The following is a 22,227-nucleotide window of genomic DNA, read 5'->3' as shown; positions in this document are numbered from 1 at the left end:
CATAAAGCATTTCAGTTTTTAACATGTGAACAGGGCATTAGTATAACTCCACATTCTGTTTTGTTTTGATGGACAGGAGTGTACTTTTGAGAGCAATTACAGGCTTCATGCTTAAAAGAGTGCCAAAATATGAAAGGCAAAAACTACAAGAAATGAGGGAATGCACCAGGAGCTAGAAGAAATTAATCACTTTGTCTTGCTCAGATAAACTGTAGCTGTCAAGCTTGCTGAATCCAGAGGGAGGAAGAAGCAGGGGGTTTTTTTAGCCTCAAGAAGCTGTCTCAAAGCTTTGTGGTCCATTCAGTTACACAGTGAACAGACATGCAGAGATGTGCCACACAAGAATATTAACTTTTCTAGTTATTTTTTACTGAAAAGCAGAAGTACCATGTCTTTAAATGTCATGTATGACCCAACACACACAGAAATGGAATTCCCATTTCTAACAGGGGGACAGCACACTGTAAAAATGAAAGTGTTTGTTGTAAGAAATATAACTCAAGCAAAAGTTATCTTTTTTTAATGTTACCTACTATACTCATAACACATTTTGGTTTCATACAGACCACTTCTCTGAAATAAGGCAATTTTTTTGGCCAACCAGTGATAAATTGGTAGCCAAAAAAAAAAAAAAAAAAAAAAAAAAAAAAAAAAAAAAAGGAAGAGAAAGGGGAAGCCAACCCGGCCCAAAGACATCCCTTGTCTGGAAGCTCATTATTTTCAGAAAGAAATGTTCACAGAAGTCAGGGATATACTCTTACATTGCTATTCATGATACAAGTCTGACATGTGTATGAAAATGAAATTTGTTTTGTCTTAAGCATCACCATGGAAAATCCAGGTATAGGTTTAACTAACTGATCTGAGCTTACACTGGAAATTACCAACAGAAGTTCTCTTTGTAGTGTCATCATTTTATCTTCTGTATTTCACCACCAAGTAACTAACATTTAATCAACTGAAAACATCCTCTCATTACTTGTATGTGAAGCTCAATTCTGTCAATAACTGAGGTGTCTCCTGCCTCAGCCCTGAGTGAGTTCCAGCACTGAAGACTGAAATGCCCCATCTCACATTTGTAGTACTGGAGGGTTTTCAGCAAAAATCAGGCTTGATAACAGACCAGAAGACAGATTTGATCATCAGTCCCCATCCAAAACAGTTTAAAGTGAAAGACTGAAGGTGTGTTGCCAAATGGAAGCAGATGAGGGGGAGCTTTGATCCAGTGCTGTCCTGCTAGCAGGGCTTTTCTGCTGTTATCTTCAAAGGGCAACACAAACCTGAACCTGAGAACACAGGCACTATCATGATCTGGGGGTTTCCACACTGGCTGTTTGAGGAAAACTACAGAATACACCAACCCCTGGACACACAGGTCTGGGGAGAAAAGAGTCAAGGAAAAAGTGACTACAAAAGGATGACTTGCAGCTGAACCTACCACCTTTTAGCAGAGTAGAACATTATCTCAGGAAAGTGGGATAAGGCTGCCCAGCTCAGAATTACAGCAGCAAAAAATCCAATCCTAGTCTGCCATTTATCAGCTTCCAAGTACTTGACTTCACAGCCTCAGCATTATTTTCACACATTGTCACTGCTAGGGCAGCTTTATTCTCCTGTACACAGGGAGCACCAGCAGAACACAGCAGCATCTCTGGACATGCTCATTTTCAGGCCCACTCCCTGTCAATTTACCATAAAAATATGGATTTTGCCATAATATGAAGACTGGTATGAGAATCACTACTCACCACAACACACTCTTTTTTTTAAGACTGGAATTTTCTCTGAGCTCAAACTAGAAATCAGGTTGTTTAACTGCTTCTCTAGCAGAGAAGGTACATAAGATTTAGGAGAAAAAGGCCATCTGTGAAAAGAGCTTGTAATTACAGAAGGGTAGAAGCTTCCAGTAAAAGGAATATTTTACTCAATGACAGAAGCATCCCTGTTTTCCCTGAAACTTGGATTAACAGTCTACAATTCCCAAAAGCAATATAGATAGAGCAAATCCAAAAATAACGGTCCTTTATAAATTTCCACTTCTGATACAATCCTGTGAGAATTAATTCACATTGCTGAGGAATTCCATTATCTTAGCTTGAGCAAATTCATAAAAGAATTAAGCAAGGCTATCAAGTTGCTATTTTAGTGTAGTAAGTACAATATTCACAGTGTAACTTGTTCACTTCAATCTTGAGAAGAGAGTTGTAGTCACTGCTCTTCAAGGTTCTTATTTCTTAAAAACAGGATACATGGGAAACCAGGGGAAACATGATCAGAACACATTATCAAGCATTTTTTCCTTAAAACTGTAGATTTGGAATGGTCACGGCACCTTTATGAACCAGAGAGGGAAGAAAAAACACTAGGTATGTCAGGATGCAAAGAATCCACAATCCAGCTGTGGATACTGATGTGTGTTCTCAGCATTAGGAACCACTGAGCTTGAAAGAAAGTTTCCCAGAACCTTCTTATGTGCTAGGCCAATGATAACTGGATTCCTTGTTAATAAACAAATTAGACAAGACTGTAAGCAAAAAAAGAAACAAACCTACAAAAAACTCCAAAGCCAAAAATTTAAAAACTTGCTATCTGTAAAGCTGATCTGTGCCCTAGATTGTCAGAGGAGGCTCTGTCATTGAGATCTTATCAGGAAAAAGTTCTATAAAACAAACCCCATTCATCATTACAGAAAAAGTCACACATTTAAATCTGAAATGTTCTTCTCTTGGAAGAATGACACTGCACCTGATCTTCTACAGTCATCAGTCACAAAAATGCACTACTTGAAGTTGGGAACAAGGAAAAGAAAAAACCAAGGTAGCTAAGAATTTATTATTGCTTAGTGTGGTAACAGAAAAGAGGAGAAACTCAGCTGTGGAAGGCAAGAAAGAAATGGGGACTGAATAAATCAAGAGTATCTGGGAGAGAGATGTAATACAGAGACCACCAAGAAGGGGTAGGGGGTGGCTGGTGTGAAAAGCCACTTAGCAAAGTGGCATATTCTAATGACAATACAGTGGTTTCAGTTTGCTGGGAAAAGGCTGAGAATGTGTTAACAAATTAGGATTAAAGGAAAAAAAAATGCACTTAATCCAGGGAAGGGGAGTGGCTTTAGAAGAAGACAAAACACCCCTAACAAAAGCTATCTGACTCCTGAAGCAGACACTGAAAATGCTGTTTCCTGTTAAATTATCTCAAAAGTTAAAGATTGTTTCTTCACAGCATTGGTGGCTTAATTGCTGCTGCTTCATGCTCTGACTGCATGGCTGTAGGGAAAATACTTCCTAAGGTTTAGCAATACTGGATTTTCAGAGTATGTTATTTCCATTGCTGCCTCCAGAGTCATGTATTATATAAATAGCATAAAACAAGTTTAGATAAACAAAAAACCAAATCAATTAAAAAAAATTTAATTGAAACCCATTATGGGGGGAAAGCCCAGAGTCTGATGAGAGATTATGAATTTCTCCTGGCAGTTCATAATGTTGTAATTTTGACTTAGATTTCTTTATGGCAAAAAGGCCTCCAAGGGGAAGAGTGTATGTTTATAACTAGCAATTGTGGTATGCTAGAGACAGATCAACGTGAATTAAAATAAACTGAGAATAGTAGGAAAGAGGAAAGAAGTTGTGCATAGCTATAAAATTGGTCTTTTAGCTTAGAAGCATCACTCTTAATTCAAAATGCTAAACACACAGAGCCTCAGGTCTGAAAAGAGTTTCAGGGGTTACACTGTGATCTTGGCACAGCTGAGAGCAAAAGGCGTGAACAGAGCCCACATGCCAGAACTTCTGTAGCTGTATCAGCAAGCAGAGAGGATGTGCACTGAATCCCTCCTCCCTCCCTCCCTCCCTCCACCTTCCACACAGAACAACCCTGGTGGGCTGCAAGTGCCCAAGCAGCCAAGAGAGGCAGGAGCCAGAGGGATCATCACCCTTTCCCCAGGCAACCCAGGATCCAGGGGCATGATTTACTGCTCCTGGGCCTCCACACAGGAGCATGTACTGGCTCATAACTCCCTGAACTGAGCCAACTTGCAGGCAGAGCAAGCAGGCTACTGCCACACAAAAACAGGAGCCAAAATTTTTGCTTGGATGATCTTTACTCCACCTATTCCTTCATGTTAGGTAAATTCAAAGAATATACTTTGAATAATACTTCTGCTTCCTTTGAGGATGTAAATAGAGATGTTCAAGGCAGGGGATCTGTTGCATGGCAGCGCTCAGGAACTGCAGATAGAGCCCAGGGACCCTCACTGGTGAGGGTCAGATCCTGCTAGAATGATAAAAAAAATCGGTACAGACAGATATTTTCCATAAATCCTACTAAGTGAAGTCTTCTCTTCTGAGACAAATGCTTCCAGCTTCCTGAGCTCAACAATTATTTTCAGAATTGAGTACTAACTATGGGAGGTTTAGTGCAACAACTGCAATGAGCTCAGTTTACCTACTCAATGACCAAGTTTTCCATCACAGCATTGTTATATTGATTGTCCTCCCAATTCTTTGTTTAAACACTAATGGACCAGTCATGATCTGCAATGTACATTTACACCGAAGTGTTTTGCTATTTCTCTGTTCCAATCTATAAATAATCTCCAGGGCTCCTTATCAGACACCAGATATAAATAGACCAGCTTTCTGTAAACAAGGACATACCCTGACCTGAAAAGTAACATTTACTGCTTTTATTTTATTTGAGGTTTCTAATTATTACAGTAGGCAGTAACTCAGAAGGCTGATGTAAAATTCTGTCTTCTGTCCAGCTTAGGAACTGGGCAAACATCAGTGTGGTAAGTACTGATAGCATTTATCAAAGGAGTTTGTGCTGAGAAGAACTCAATGTACTTATTATGAGCAGTCTCCATCCTGTCCCTCTGCCTTTCCTCCCAAACCCTGAAAACATTTGCAACTCCAAATCTCTCTCAAAAAAAAAGGGAAAAAAAAAAGTCTTGTGAAAAGTCACAGATCATCATCATGTGATGTTCAAAGCCGTTTCAGAAGCAGAATACTGTGGGTATCAGATGCAGCTGGAAGAAGTACAACTGATTTTAATTACAGCATTATTTCTAGGAGCAATATCCAGAATTCAGAGGGCACAGAGGTCCTTGATCTTTGACCTGCAGCCTTACCCTCCTGTGAATCTGCCATCTCTGCAGTAATTAACATATTTGGAAGTCTGCATCATCTGTGATGTATGTTTGAGTTCATTGCAGCTGCATGAAAGCCCATCATCTGAGCCTTTCACTCTTCCATTCCTGCAAGCCTTTCACTCTTTGCCAAGCAACTGAAAGACACAGGCCTTTTAAGTATTCAGAGGTCTTCAATTTAAGCAGCAAGCATTGAAAACAGTAGAAATCCCTGCCGTGGAGGTCTCCATTTGCTCTGTAGGACACCACACAAACAACCATCACAAGCTGTGGTTTGTATTCTGAGCAGCAACAATCAATCACTGAATAGCAACTTACGAGGCACTGTTTGACAGCAGCTTCAAAACCAGCTAAGTTACTATGGCCAGATCTACTAAAAGCTGCACTCAGGAGTAGGAGATACTTCCAGGAAATAGGAGGGGAAAAACGGTTAGGGGGGGAAAAAAGAGCTAACTGGTAAGGTTAGAGGGGAATCAAACAGTAACAACACACCACATACACATATGTTCAAATGTATTTAAATTTGTGAACACAACGGTTCTTCAATACCTGCTCTGATTTTCACAAGAACAAGCAATTCTAAAAGCCTGCAATCAAAAGTGCAATGAGAGCAAATATGAAGAGTGCCACAGCCAAACTTGCACTGCTGCACAAGGGCTGGCTGGATAGAAACACCTTTAGCAGTAAAGAGACAGTGTTTGCTTTGGAGCAGCAGCTAAATAAGCTCATTTGGTTTTTTGAATGCTGTTTTTGTTGCAGGACAGTAATGGATCAGTGAATATGTGATAACAAATGATGTGATTCCAGGATGTCAAACTGCCCCACGGCAAAGTGGTTTTAAACTTCCTCTTCACATGATCAGATTAACGCTCAGGCCTACACAAAAGTTTAGTTCACGAGTTCACTTTTATCCATGGGTTCATGTGTTTTAAAAAAAATAGAGACTCTGACTTTCTCAGGGACAGTTTAGGAAGCCATTCTGCCTCTTCCAGCAAAAATTATCCCACGAGAAACCAGATGGGAATTTTTCTCTCTCCCATCTCACAGACCACAGCTATCCTTCTCCACTTAGACCCCTTTATTTTATAATTTCTACCAAACTCATTCACATCCTCCTCCTATGTTTTTGTCTTTCTACAGCTCCCTTGAGCAGCCCTGTGAAAGCTACAAAAGGAATGTAGAACAATTCCTTGTGTGGACGTGATGGACCAAGCTGAGCTGTACTTTGCTTAGTTTGGCAGATATTCACAGTATTATAAAAACTGCTTTCGCAAACAAATACTCAGTTTGCAAAAGTCTCTCTCCCCCACAATCTAAGAAAAAGACTGTCAGCACATCATTCTGCAATGACTGAGTAATTGCAAAATATTTAAGATCCTTGGATCTTCCCCTGTATGAAAGCACTTGGGAAGCTGCTGTTTAGCATTTAGCTGTAAAACCTGCAGGGCTTCTGTGGATAAAAAGTCCTTCCCCCCAGAGCTTTTAACAAGTGTTTAGAAAAGGTAATCTTACACAGGGTCAACGATTTAATTTTGTTTCTACTTGGTATGTCAGATATAAGGTTAATGAGCATAGAATTAATTTTTGACAGAAAAAAATTTAGACCACTCCAGTCTAATGGAAAAGAATAGATAGTTCTTTTAGAAATTCCTAATTGAAAGGCCAGCATTGAACACTTGCTCTTATTGCCTTAAAAAACCAAGTTCTATGCAAAGAGCCCAAAATAACATGAAGATATTGCCCAGTTATCTATTTTTTTTCTACATATTTATATATGTAGCTCCTACTACACCTCAGATAATACAGTTTTAAACAAGAACCAAGTTCCACTTGCTACCTTGTCCTTTATTTTTTCCCCAGCTTCCAGCAGCTGAGAAGCTGACAGTGAATAGCATCCCTTCTAGCAAGATCTGGCCCTCACCAGTGAGGGTCCCTGGGCTCTATCTGTAGTTCCTGAACACTGCCATGCAACAGATCATCTTGCTTTTAACATCTCTATTTACATCCCCAAAGGAAGCAGAAGTGTTATTCCAAGTATATTCTTTGAATTTACTTACCATGAAGGAATAGGTGGAGTAAAGATCATCCAAGCAGAAATTTTGGCTCCTGTTTTTGTGTGGCAGTAGCTTGCTCACTCTGCAAGTTGGCTCAGTTCAGGGAGTTATGAGCCAGTACATGCTCCTGTGTGTGAATTGGGCACAGAGCTGGCAGAGCCCACACCTTCCTGTGCATGGAGAACTGGGCAGGACCCACTTCTGCAACTCACCCTTCTGCTGGGCCACTGCTTGCTAGTCACAGCAGCAACATGCTTCTCCTTGTTATGCAACAATTTCATTGGATATTACCCAGTTAGATCAGAAAAAGCTCACGCTTATCTAAAAACCTGGATTTCTGGACAATACCCTGAGAGAGTACCTCCTGAAATGAGCTAAGGAACAGAGCTCTCTTTCAGAAAAACTGCTGAAAGCAGTATTTGACCTGAGTTGCCAGATTCTTGGGGATCCACAGCTGCTTCTAAGGCTCCTGAGAAGGCAACTACAGAAAGAGAGTTGTCTGGCCAGTATTCAAGTATGTTCATGCACACCATGTAAGAGTTTCCACTACTACAGGAAATTTTTACAGGATCCACAAATCCTATTTGGAAACCACAGATTTAAAACATATCCTCCAGTAAACAAGAGTTTTACTGTTAAATATACCCAGGAAGTTTCTCAATATCTTTTTCTCAGCCTGTTTGGTTTCTTTGGGCGTAGAATTCTTGCCACTCTGCCTGTCAAAAAGGAAGGTATTTTGATACAATCCATACCATCATTACAAGACACAACAGGGATATATATATTCATTGTGGGCAGTACATACGGGGTGCAGTCTCCTCACAGTTGAACCTGCATACCCATCCATAGCAAAAGGAGAAGGAAAAAACCCTACATGAGAAAAATTGAGAAGGTAATAAAGAAATGCTGTAACACTTACGGTCAAGTCCGTTGATGTATCTCATTGTAATTTCACAGTGCCCCCAAACTGCACTGACTATGGGGTAAAGTTTTTTCCCTTTCAGTCCCCTGAAGGCCACTCCAAGATATTGTCCATCCACCATGAAGCTAAGCGTCCCTTCGTCCATATCCAAAACCACCAGTAAGGAGTCTGGGAGTACAAAAGACTCATCTGGTTCCAAAAAGACAGGGTACGTGACCCCGGGCTGGTTTTTACAGTTGTGGTAGAGTTTGTTGCGCCCCAGATCCCAGCCCCAGGATTCACTATTGCTACCGACCAAGGAGGTGTAGCCCACCGAGTGCAGCGGCGCGTCGGCCGTGGAGACGCCCACCACAGCGTGGGTGCCCCGCTGCCTGGTGGGCCAGTGGATCTGCCACACGTGCAGGCCCCGCGTGTAGCCCACCTTGCCCCGGATGCAATCCGTGCTCTGGGCCACCGGGTGTCTGTGGAAAGTCAGTTTGTCGTCCTCCTTTACAAAGATATTCAACGAGCGATCTTCGTTATTCCAGGCGTGTTTGTACTGCACCTCCAGCTTGGCAGGGGGCATATCCAACAGCATGTCCAGGCGCGCGGGCTTGCAGAAATCCGGCCCTCTCAGCTCTCGTTTCACGGGTCTATAAGGGGGCTCCCTCACATCCACAGACTTTATGCTCCCTGAGATTTTCTGGCCCATTGCTTGGCTGCAGGTTTACAAAGGAGAAAGAGAAGTTGACTTTGGCCCAACGTCACCTCATGAAAGCACCGTTACACTGAGCCAGTGACCTGACAAGCTGACTGGATTTACTCCTCCTGCGTGGAGTTTTTTAGCAGCAATGTTTTCAGAGTAAAAAAGGCTCCTGAAAGAAAGCAGAAAGTTTCCAGTTAGTTTAAGAAAGCCAACAGAAAACCCACAGCATATTTTTGAAGCGCTTCTTCTCATCCCTAGGAGCTATTTTAAACACCAGAGCTAAATCCACTCCTCCTTGTGCAGTGTCCTGCAGCGCTAACCAGGCTGCCAGCAGGATGCGGAGCCCACCAGCGCAGGGAGTGCAGACAGTCATTTCCTCCAATTCATGATAGGATGCAGACATTCCCCACCTTCTGCCCTTCCACCTATTCTGTCTGGCCAAGTCCACAGCAGGCCCAAAGCAGGCAGATGCTGTTCCCCAACAACAGTGATAAATTTTATGTGCAGCAGTAGCTTCACTTTCACTTGTGCTTTTGGTTCAGTCTCAGACACACACTAGGTCAGAATCTTCTATTTCCAGACATGCTTTGTCCTGGGCTCTGGTGACAGACACTTCAGCCTCTCTGCCCTCATTAAAACAAATGCAGCCAACAGCAAACGGCAGCAAAATTTAAATGTTTCTTTTTTAACTTACCCTGGCATTAAATAAAAGCAGAAAAACATCAGAAATTCATCAAGATTTTTTTTTTTTAATAAAGGAGCAAAAAAAAAGAAAAAGAAGGGAATCAGGAAAAGGAGCCACAGAAGGACAAATGAAGAACAGCAGTTTCAGTTCTTTGGCAGACATTTCTAATGGGCAGCTACTGCAACTGGGGATGTTCCTGATGCTAATGGACAGCAGACTAATCCACAGTTCCTGTATTTCAGTATTCAGCTGACCTGGAACACAGTAAGACACATTATGGGGCAAAAAAGCACCAGGAAAGCCTCTCTGCAGCCGGGATAAGTTTAAGATTTATTCACATTTTAAAGCTCAGGTAGAGTGTAGAGATAAAGCAACAACCTCTGAAAGTACTAATGGAATAAAAATGAAGACAAAGTCCTATAAACTCAAATAGGTGACTGATATAGGATCAAATAGAGTATCTGCAGCAGCAGACATACTTCTGTCCTCTAGCAAAATCAGTGCCAAGTTCAGGAATGCTCAAATCTGGCAGAGTAGATCCACTCTGTTTATTGACAGAGTGATGACATGCTTCAAGAAACAAAAAATCTCCACACTCTCAAGAGGCTGAAGAGCCCAGGTGACAGTTGGTTGTCATAAAATACCAAACAGCAGATGGGCAGAAATGTTCTTGCAAAAAAACATCCTGCAAGACTTCACTTGGTAAATCAAGCCCATGTTCTTCCTTATATAGAACTTCTACTCCAAACACATGGTCCCAATCCAAAGATAACTTCTGAAAGATGATAAGAAACATATACGCACAATAAAAGGGAACAAAAAGTTTAGGAAAAAAGCCCTGTAAAATTTACCATCCAACCAAGTTTGAGAAGTGAATTAAATCTTATTATTTCCAATGGCAAATAATATGTAAAGTATTTTCTGCATGTATTAAAAACAGAAAATGAAACCACATCTATGTTATATGAAAGTCTTCTTAAGAAAAAAAAAGAAGTAGAAAGGTGATTTTTTAAAACCATGTGACAGTTAAGTTACTACAGGAAAATATTTTCTGGTGGCTGGTTCCCACAAGGACATATGCACACACGTCAGTGTAAAAGAATCAACTCATTGCAACTATTTTTAATATTTGAAAATAAAACAATATACCTAAGTATCCAACCACCTCATAATACATTTGCAGAAGACTCATATTCACAGGAGCTCTCCACATTAGGTCAACTTGAATGATCCCCCTTAATCTTTTCTAAACTATGTAAGAGGAATCCAAAACTTTCAACAGCAATTACATTTAAGTTGATGCTTCCCATTTCCAGTAGTGTAGAAGCACTCACGGGTTGTTTCTAAGTTATGATGCCAACTCACCCCAGCAAAGCAAGTTCAGTACTTTATCCCACACCTATAATCCCAGGAGAAATTACATAGTGACACTAACACACAGGGAAGCAACAGGAGGAAATGTTGAACTTTCATAGGAGGACACATGCTCGAGGATTGCGTAATTCCCTTTTAAAAGTGATTATCTGAGCTTCAAAGGAAATGAGAAGGGAAAAACATCAGACTTTCAAAGGGAACTTCAGTGATTTCTATTTGAGATTTAGCTCTACATGCCTTTGAAAAATTCTACTTTAAAGCACCAGACAATTGCCACATTCCTGTCAGGGTGCTGAGGGGAGACAGCCGGGGAAGTCCTCAGTGCATCCTGCTGTATCACTTCCTGATCACATGAGAAACTAAACTTGGCACAGATGTTTGCCTGGCAAATCACCAAGAAATTATAAACACTGTATTGACTCACTTGGCAAGACACAGACATTCTTCCTCATGTGCCCCAAACTGTAACATAAATAGGCTGCTAATAGATAGATCAGTAATTCAGAGAAGTAAAATGCATCATTAGGAGTACCTTGATATACACACAACCATGCCTGCACTCTGGGACACCCTCAGTAACTACTTCGATTTGAAACTGTATCTTAACAATATTAAGTCTTTCATTACCACATAAATTAATTATATAATGGAATATTTTGCCAAATAGCTTTGCATGGACATAGTATGGAATAACAGTGTAAAAATCTTACAGTTAGGCAGCTCTGGTTGGTGGACCTGAGTAATAGCTGACATGAAGACTTTATGCGAGGAGCAGCCTTGCCTCCCAAGCCAGGCAGCAGCAATGTGAGCTCCACGGGGAGCAACTCATCCACAAAGTCCTCCTGGCAGCTCACAACAGCTCCCTTGGGTGCTTGCAGGAGCAGTGTGTCTCTAAGACCAGATCATCTATTGCCATGCCTGTGTCCTGTCCTTTCACACCAAGCAGATGGCAGAGACCCAGCTGAGGCACAGAAGCACCACTGTCCTCCATCCTATCAGGAGCTGCTGTTGGAGGGACACAGCTCACCATGGCCCAGTCAGCTCCACCAGCCAAGTCCTCCCCACTTCCACAGGTCACACACTTGCAGTGCAGAAGCCCTGGAAAAGCCACACTTGCCCCACATCTACTATGGGGATCTGCAGGCAGCTTCTCCTCACACCAGCAGCTGTGGGAAAGTTGTGCACACTCCCATAGAGGGAAGGGGAGTGACAAACAATTCCTCTGGCAAAGGTACCCCAAACCAGCTTCCTCTCTGCAGCACTGGGTGAATACACTACACAGCATTACCAAAAGCTGTGGGTTAGGGACAAAAAATTATTCCTGTCAGACTCGTTAGTGTTCAACCCATTTACAGAAATATTTGGTTGTAAAACCTTCTTACTGTCTCCTGAGTTAATAAAAACTTGTCAAAGCACAGTGTCATTCAACTGCTCTTTTTGCAATCTTACACCTCGTAGAGAAACTTTGATTTCCTTCCCTAAATCTTCTCACCAGGTGAATAAATATTCAGAAATAGAAAGGACACTATTTTTCGCTGTATAGCTTTGCCTTGAAAGTTTTCCCAAAACTTTGCTCTTCCAGTAGTTTCAAGCCACTACAGGAATTAAAAAACCAAATTATTTCAAAGTGGCTTAGTATATGACCTCTACATTACACTGGTTTAGTGACTAACAGTAAATTTCACCACTTATCCCTATGTGAGAAGACTGTTAGTTTTTGTAGCCTAAATAATTTCTGTCTCACAGTTTCCCATTCATGCTGAGCTTTGTCAAGCTACAATGATTAGAGTAAATGTACTGTACAGGAACAATACAACTTTAAACAGGAAAAGTGTGTCAATATCACTTAGCAGTGTCTTCAATCAGGCTGCTAAAATATTTAGGGAAATTATTCACAATAAAACCACAAATTACAATTACTACAGAAAGGCTTGCTGGGACATCACTTTGCTGTAATTAAATAGGGAGCATTTTTTAAGTTTGGTATCTTGGCATCAGTAGAACATAACTGATAAAAGAAACATGCTTTCAGCAAAGTCAGCTTTCAGCATTCATAGTTGTATTTCCCTCTGGATCACAAACTAGACATGCAGGAAGCTTGACAAACGTGCATAAGAAATGACAACACAAACACAATTCATAACTACATTAGGAATATGTTAAGGCTCAGGTTAATCCTCCTAAAATAACACTTACCCAGGGAGTGAGAAGCAGAAGGTGAGTCCCAACTAATGACACCAGTGAAAGTGGCTCTCAGAAAAAGCAGGGAAGGAGATGCCTGTATCCAATACCATTGCCAATGTCTACAGAGCAGTTCTCACTCTTTCTGCTATTGGCCCTCATTCGTTTTTTCTTCCTGCAGCCAGACCTCAGTGCCACCTCCCCTGCCAACGTGGGCTTTGTCACCAGCCAGCATGGACTCCTGAATGCCAAGAGAGGCAGCAGCAGGAGGCTCCGAACCAAGGCCACTCCTCTGTGGGCACCAAACTGCTCCTTCACCAGATGCCTGAACAGAACGGATACAGTGTCTGAACACTCTGAATGCAACTCCAGTCCCAAAGCCCCTACAGAAGGAATAGGAAGAAGAAAAACACACGATATGCTGTGCTGGGCAAATCGATGCAAAGGGTTTATATATGTTCAAGGACAAGGACACAAGGACTTTTACCCCCACCCAGACAATGTGAAGGCACAAGGCCCAGTGTCTATCGACTTTGTTCCTAGTGTGCAAACAGCTACATAACCATGACAACACTGTTTTGAGGGTGATAATGAATTAAGCACATTTTTGGCACTTAAAAAGACTGGGTAGCTTGGATTCAACTATAGATCCTGGTATCCAACATTGTTCAAAATGGGCAATAAATCAACAATGTTGGCTTCCTTTGTCAAACTGGGAATATGCAATAACAACGTAACCAGACAAAAATGCTTGGCTATTCTAAGCTATCCTGTGCTACAGGCAAAAGTTGATGCTGCATGCACACTTAGCAAGTGACATTTAATACGTGGGACGAACAATGCAGCAGCAAGTCATGACTTCTTCGATTCCTGAAAGGAATGCAAATCCTGAAAATCCCAAGGACATTCCTCCCTAGAGAGTAACTTGTTTTGTAATGTTACAAAAATGTAATTGTTTCAAAATTCAGGATAAGCTTGTTATTAAAAAAGACTGTGCATTTAGCTGCTTGGAATTAGAATAATCTGAAATACCATACCATCTGTACCATCTGACTTTAAAGCAGTTTAGTCATATGATGAAGAATGCAGAAAGAATCCTGAGTAGTAATGAATACAGTGGAATGTATATTTTTGAATACTTCCATCTATTGCATTTTGGAACGGAGCTGACTTGAGGTTTTGGGCTGGTTTCATGCCTTCCTCTCTCTGCATGTGTTTCTGTAATTCTCCCCTTTCATGCTTAAAGCTGGTTTTAGATGAAGACATTTCTAGTCTGAAGAAACATGAACTGAAAATACTTCAAGTCTGTAAACAGTTTTTCTGTGTAATCACTTCTCAGAATACAGCAATGCAATTTGAAAAACAAATATAGTAACACAATACAAAAATTACTTTTTTTAACTATGCAAGTACTTTTAAAACTAGCAATATTTCAGTTCTAAAGCTCCTGAAAGGAAACAGCACTTTCCTTTCCAGGGTATGCTACAGGAATACCCATGTGATCCCACAGTTACCATAAGGGTACAGATGTTCAAGCTGCTACATCCTTTCTACCACCCTTTCCCAGTCATTCTTCTCTTTTGTCTTCAGCCACCTGCATTCAAATGGCCTTGAAATGGGTCTGCCTCAGGAAACTAAAGTGAGTAAAATCCAGAGTTTTATTTTGCCAGGTTATGTTCAGGTGAATAAGCCCTCTGATCTAGAATATCAGAGTTATGTTAGTACTTGCTCTGGCAAAAGGAAATAGAAAAAAAAATTAAATCCCAGAGGCAGAACCATCTATTTAGGCAGCAGTCCAAACCATGGAGCAAATTTCCACAGTCACTTCAAGCCGCCCTAAGGGGCACAGCTGAACTTCATGTCTGAATTCAGCACATGAACTTCTGCTTACATCTTCCTCTCTCTTCAAAATCATTCATCTTTCACCCTTCAGCCACCCTTCTGTCACAGTGAATACCTTCCCATTTTTTAAACAGCTGATGTGACCATTTTTAATATTCAAGTGTCAGGGTTACACTAAAAGAGCAAATTAACATATGAAAAAGGCTTAACACTAAATTGAAAATTATGTTTTCAGCTCCACTTTACATTTTACAGGATCATTTGCCATTTTACATTTCTACTCACCATGCTTCACCAAGTAAGTAATACCAATAGGTGTCACACATGTGAGATTTAAAGCTCAAGGAATAATTAAATTTTGATATTGCAATTTCTCACCAGTCACTACTACTTTTCACCAGCCTAACCCTTTTCTTTTTAGACAATTCATTTTACATTTTACTTCTACAGCTTTGCAGAGGATCAACAGCCCTACAGCTTCAGTTTCAAGATCAGAACATCCATTAAGTGACAGCCTCAAAATGTGGCTGAATACATTCCCACTCCCTTTCTTTTACTGCAGTTCCTTTTGCTGTAATGTGTAGTGGAGCCAGTTGGCCTTTAAAATGAAATAAGTTAAAAAGTCATAAATGAGAGAAATACTCCTGGAAAGCATCATTCCTCAGTCTAGCCAGTTGCAAATCCCAGGGAATGTGCCAGAGATGATCCCTGAGCAGACTGAGGGAACGCCTGCAGATGGTGGAAAGTGACAATCGGACAGATGAGAGCTCCTCTGGCTTGACAGAATTCTTCACCAGAACTTTACCGCACTGCAGAAACTGTAATATCACATGGGAGTGAAAATTTGGCCCCTCAGCTCAGGCTCCATTCTTTGATTGTGCCAGTGTTTTCCAAGCTTGGTTGAGCCTTTGTAAATCATAAGGGAGCCTCAGTCTGTAACTGGTTTTCTAAGGGCAGCACCGTGGTAATGATGAGGATCAGGAGGAACACTCACTAGCAGCAGCAATGTGGGCATCTACAACATCACAAGGCTACTGCAGATTTGCCAGACTCCACAAGAGATGGCTCCACTCTCCCAGGGCCTGTCTGCACATTTTGCAGTGGATGATTCTGGGGTCTTGCCTCAGTATCATTTATAAAGACATTCACTAAGAGCTTAGAATTTGCAATGCTTCTGAAATGACCAGGATACTTTTATCATCTTGTTTTGCATCCAAACCTCACTTTGTTTAATTCCCATTTGGACTGAGGCAGCAGAGTACAGAGAACACCTGTGAGATGTGCTCAGCTGAAGCAGCCCAGCAGAGGCAGTTCTTGATGTGATGTGGATGCCTTTAATACTTCCAGCAGTGCTGCAAAAGTCCAGTGACACAAAGATACCATGTCTCTGGCCAAACACAGCAGACAAGAGCTGAAGATATTCTTCCCCCCATGAACTGAACAGACTGATGCAGAAGAGATGCCCCAAGAGGCTTTCTTGGAAACCACAGGTGGACACAAGTGCACACAGGGGTCAGGCCAGTTCCCCCCACTCAGGGCTGCACAGAGAGAGGGGGAGGGCAAGGCTGGAGGGAACCCAGCCATTGTTCTTGCACAAACATGCAGGAGATGAATGCATGAGAACAAGTTTGATGCTGAACAAAAGCGTATTTTGTTTAATAGGAAAATAGACTTACACAATCACACCATCTGTATCCCTCCTAATCCTTCCCCCTCAGCTACTTCAGTCAATAGCCACCCTCAGCCAAATCAGACAGAGCAGCAGCAGCCTCAAGAATAAGTTCCTACAGGACAGGACAGACATCCTGGAAGTGAGCACATGGAACACCAGGCTGGGCTGAGAGACCACATCTTGCCAAGAAGCCCTGATGAGAACAAGCTCACATCAAAACCATAACTGCAGGCAAAGTGTCCTGAAGATTTCATGTCAAGTCAGCCACAAGACACAAAACCAGGAAGCAATGCTTCATCAGTCCCACAGTTCCTTCTTTGAAACAACAGAAATTAAGTAAACACACTGCACATATGTTAAGGAAACATCATGACAAAATCAGATTGCACAGCTGATTCTGTATTTCCCAGGTGAGGCAACGAATCAAGTTTCTTTGGAGTGCTGACAAACAGACAAAACGACAAAACAACTTCCTGTTAAACAAATAAATGGTTTTGCAAAACACCACATTTTGTAAGAAGCAGCAATGAATTTCATCTGTTTCAAACACCAGCCACTACTCAAGCCCATCTGTCAGTAGAGAACAATTGCACAGACAAGTGGAGATGATGGAGAAAGTAATATCATAGAAACAAACTGCCTAAGCTCTAAGCAACAAAATTGATTTTCCTCTTGCTTATAAAAGCATGCTTATAATGCTTATTTTCCCATTTTACCAAGTATTATTTTTGTATCTTTTTTTTTTTTTTATTTAGGAAATTTTCTATCTTATGTTTTTTATTCATTTAGGAAATTAAGGCAATAGGTCAGTTGGTAATGCAGGAGAGGCTGGGAAAAGGCACAAGGCTTTAAGGAGTTAAAGGTTCACAGACAGTTATGCCCCCATGTCAAAAATCTGACTCCAGAAGACACAAAGGACACCTTGGTAAGAACCCAGAATGGGTCTTACAGTAGTGAATCGTTCAATGGTTTAGTTTGGAAGGGACTTTAAAAATCATCGGGACCCAGGTTAACAGCGTAAAGCTGAGTAAGGGTAGGTTTAGGTTGGGTATCAGGAAAAGGTTTTTCACCCCGGGGGTGCTGAGCACTAGAACAGGCTCCCCAGGGAAGGTAAGAGTACCAAACCTGTTCAAGGAGCATTTGGTCAATGCTCTCAGACATATGGTGTGACTCTTGGAGTGTCCTGTGCAGGGCCAGGAGTCGGGCTGAATGATCCTGTTGGGTCCTTTCCTACTGAGGATCCTCTGTGATTTTAGGATTTACTTCCAATCTCCCTGCCATGGTCCTTAGACCAGGTTGCTCAATGTGGCCTTGAACACTTCCAGGGATGGTGCATCCACCAAATCTCTGGGCATCCTGCTCTAGCCAAGTCCTTATCCACTGAGTGATTCTTTCATCAAATCCATGTATCTCCAGCTCAAAAACAAAGATGTCCTGTGGGACAGTGTTAAGATACTTTGCATAAATCCAGGCAGATTACATCAATTGCTTTTCCCTGATCCACCAATGCCATAATCTCACCACAGAAGGTCACTAGATTTGCCAGGTACAGTTTGCCATCAGTGAAGCCCTGCTGGCTGTGTGGAAGGCAATTTTCTTTCTGGCTCTTTCATTGTCCTAGAGCCAGATTAAGCAGAAAGGCTGCTTTTTCAAATCAATACTGTTCTGTGGACAAAAACTATACCAGACTTGGCATTGTTAAAATCAGAGAGGGCCTCCAACTAGGAAAAGCCATGGTGAAAGAAGTTGCTACTTGGAGTAGCATTTACATCTCTCTATTACTGATCTAACAATTTACATCCTCAAAGAAATTCATGCTGCAAGTGCCAACAATTCCAGGTATTTTTGACCACAGGAAAGTACTTTAAAAAACCCACACCAGACTTCCTAATAGAGGTATGGATAAAAATAAATCAGCTTTGTGCCTGCCTACAGGACAACCCTCAACACAAACTGTGATCTGTAAGCTCAAACACAAGGCCTGTATTTCTTAAAATAACTTTACACTCTAGTTCCCCCTACTAAGCAGCCTTCTGCAGGGAATTTTAAGCAGCATTTTATTTGTAACAATTAATTACTAACGATTTAATTCTTTAATGCATTGGATGAAAACAAAGGAAAAAAACACTGAAAGTTATTTGGAAGAAAAATGTACCAGGATGCAAGTTTTGATAGGAATAAAAACATACTAGCACTTAATCTTTGGGTGTACTGCTGCTGAAATAAAATAAGTAACATTGTGTTCTGGAAGCCTTGCAAAACTATATTAAAAATAAAGAAATAGCATATTCCAATTAATCTTAGCACAACCCCCCATATTTGATATGATTGCAGACAATCTTCCAGACATGATCTAAATCTGCCAGACTCTGATTCTCCAATAACTCAGGCAGGGACCTGTTCTGCCCTGGAGAAAAATGTGTTCAGTCTAAATTTGGATCAACAGTACTTTAGACAAAGAGAAAGCACATCAGTAATTACCAGTTAAGCTTCAGCAACAGGTGGAATATATTGAAAACAAAGTGCTCAGAGTTTTTAATTCTGGAAAAACAAAACCCTAGATTGTATTGGCATATAGAGATCATCTTAATTTCCAGCATGATAAAGAATAAAAGTAACATTTAGAAATATCTTGAAAAGTAAAGGACTACATCCAGGAAAACAAGTTAATCTTCCCACCGAGTTATAAAAACTCTTACACACTTGGTATGACCTGGATTCCTGAACAGATACTGGGAAAATTACTATTTTTTTCAATTTCATCAGAGATAAATTTGTTTTTGTTACATCTTCAAGAACAACACTAATACCGTAAATTGAAGTAGATTTATTAAAAGATCTTTCCAGAACCATTTGAACTAACCAAGATGTTCACTTCAGCCTTAATGCAAACTTGCATTTCTCAAACAAACTATCATTTACTGCTGCAAAAGACTTGCAAGACACGTACAAACCACACCACTGGTGAATATAAAACCATGTGGGATACTGCACAAACACTACAAATAGTTTCAGAGGAGGAAAGCAAGCCTTTTGGCCAACAGGTTAAGGAAAAAAAAACTAAGGATACTGGAAATCTGAGGGGGTTTAAATTCCAGCCATTCTTTGAACAGATAAACTGTTCCCTGAAGTGCTGTGTGGACACCAGAAACTGCTAAAAGAATCACTGGATCAAGAGCAGTTGTGCATTTTCATATTTAGCATCAACTCTGTCACAATTCACAGTCAAAAGATCAAAAATAGAGGCAAGTTTGAAGAAAGTAATTTACACAATAAAAAATTTTAATGGAGTGTTAAAATCCAGAAGTCCATTAACACTTTGAACCACCTGAAGAATCTCTCTCATGAACAAGGGTCTTCCTCCACAGTGACGGCAGGAATGGAAAAAGTATTTTCAATTGCCCCACATATCACCTTCATCACATCTATGGCAAATGGCTTTTTGTTATAACCCCAGCCTTTCTAGTTTCCCTTTCCTTTTCATCCCTTCCCCTCCTTTTTCTGCACATCCCATTGTCAGTTTCCTTAATACTGGGAAACCACATTTGGCTTAAAATTTTATTTATTTTTTAGCGTCCTTTTAAGACATTTACCTCCGCACCTGGCACTGCTAGAAAGAGAAGCATATGAAAGCACACTCAACCCTCATCTTTCATTAGGTAGCAGACTCATGAGCAATTATCAGAATACATTATCATCTAATTAACGCAGCATAATCAAGGGGAGCAGAAAAAGTATATGTAGTATCAATCTCCTCTCTGAAATTCTCCTAAAGGGAAAAAGCCCACCTGTAAACACAGATCTAAATTTCTGAAATCACTGCATGGATTTAACGTTAATCTGTATAAGACACTGCAACTTCTGATACTGCAGAAATAACTTATATTTATACAAAAAATGCAAGCCAGGACCAGAATGAATGACTTAATATTTGGAAAACAATTTGTTGAGCCGGTAGCTGTAAACACAAGAGCTGAGCCTCGCAGAGCTCCAGGCTGCCACAATATTGAGCAGTCAATCCTGTTTGTGCTGCAGTAGTTACTGATGGGTGGGTTCCCCAGTGCCACAAGGATCTGTAGGATAGAAGAAATTGGTTCCAGCTGAGGCCACTTTTCTGTGCTCTGAAAAATATAGGATATTGTAACATAACCAGTATCCTTGCTGGAAAGGGAGGGGATGTCTTCAAGGAAAGCAGACAGATGGACATGCACTCTGAGCTACATCTGACTCTCTATTTAACATCCCTTTCCCTATTCCCTAATGAAACACTGCTGTGAAGATAAAACATTGGGTAGAAAAGAGAATGCACCAGGTTACCTGGGAAGGACACCACCGGTGCAATCAGAAAATGTAATTCCCTTGCTTGGGAACCACAGGGCACAGAGAAGAGAGCGTGCTCCTCTCTCCTGATGGAGGATTCAGAGTGACCTAAGCAGGAGGAAACCTCCAACACAAATGAAAAAAAAAAAGATAGTCAGGCTCCATTCAATTGCAGTGTGCAGAACCACTGTGATTTATGACTTCTGCCAAGAACCAACTGCAGAGAGGGAAAACACCACCCCTGTGTGTGCCCCTCATACTGAGCACACACCATCTCGTGTCTGTGGAGCGACCATGGCTGCCTGCTTCACACAGACACAATATTAATGGAATTAATTCCTAAAGCAGTGGGAAAATACTACATGGGAGAACTTCCAAGTCACAAATTCTGCTTACTTAAGCTAAGCTGCTTAATCAAGTTAATTGAAGGAATTAAAAAAGCATCTGGAGAAGAACACGTTCACCAGCCAGTCTCCAGTCACTCCTGAGCTGGTGTTACTTCTTCTGGGAGCCAGTTCCCTGCTGGCACAGCACAATCTATCATCAGCCATTACACTGATTACCATCCATTAGTTTTGCTAAGTACTAATGAATTCAAACCTACTTTTGTAATTTATTTACAAGCTATTCACATACTGGATATGAAGCACATATATACAGTGCTTTGCATTAACATGAGAAATGTGGCTGAATACTAAAGAGTTGCACGTTAAAAACGACCAATAGAAGAAATAATTCTCCTCACAAGAAATCGTTTATGGAATATTTTTTTGGCAAGACAAGCAGGACAGAAGATTACAGTCTTTAAAAATACAACTGGTTAATATACAGGGGGAAACAGAACCCACAAGAATTACAAGTTTAAGTATGAGTCCCATAAATAAAAAATTCAATTAAAATGTCATTTTAGCAAACACTGAGGACAGAGTTGGGACTCTTATAAAACAATGGGTTTTCTTGCCTGCTATTAAGGCAGAGTGATTAAAATGAAAGATAATCCTCTTTACTTCAAAAGCTAATTATTACATGTAATGAAATTTCTTCTTGTACCATGAGACTGAAATGAATTCTACCAAGACCATCAACCCACACATCTTTGCTGTAATAAAGTAACTGCTTGAATTTTTCCTTACAATCCTATTTCTACAATAGACTATTAGGCTCAGCTTTGATTTCAGCACACCACATTCCTTACCACTACGGAAACCAAATGCAGAACAGCTGTGGAAGCAAACCCCACTGTAAGCAAATATTCAGACAAAAAAAAAAAATTTACAAGTTAAAAATCCCTTGTGAAAACCCCTTCACTGGGAATTCTGACCAAAGTTAAACTGCCAGTTTAG

The 22,227-nt window shown here is 40.8% G+C and overlaps 1 protein-coding gene across 1 annotated transcript in view; it reads right to left on the bottom strand.

Annotated features, from left to right (window-relative positions):
- SPSB4 (splA/ryanodine receptor domain and SOCS box containing 4) overlaps positions 1-8,971 on the bottom strand; it is a 57,955-nt gene extending 48,984 nt beyond the window's left edge. The window contains exon 1 of the mRNA XM_083868873.1: positions 8,123-8,971. Coding sequence (XP_083724999.1) covers positions 8,123-8,816 — 694 coding nt within the window. The 5' untranslated portion in view covers positions 8,817-8,971. The remainder of the gene's footprint in view (positions 1-8,122) is intronic.
- Positions 8,972-22,227: the final 13,256 nt, after the last annotated feature.

This window comes from Zosterops lateralis (assembly GCF_965231275.1).
Source record: "Zosterops lateralis genome assembly, chromosome: 10".
NCBI classification, from domain to species: Eukaryota; Metazoa; Chordata; class Aves; order Passeriformes; family Zosteropidae; genus Zosterops; species Zosterops lateralis.
The sequence above is the reverse complement of the archived record's forward strand: the minus strand, read 5'-3'. Positions and strand labels throughout refer to the sequence as shown.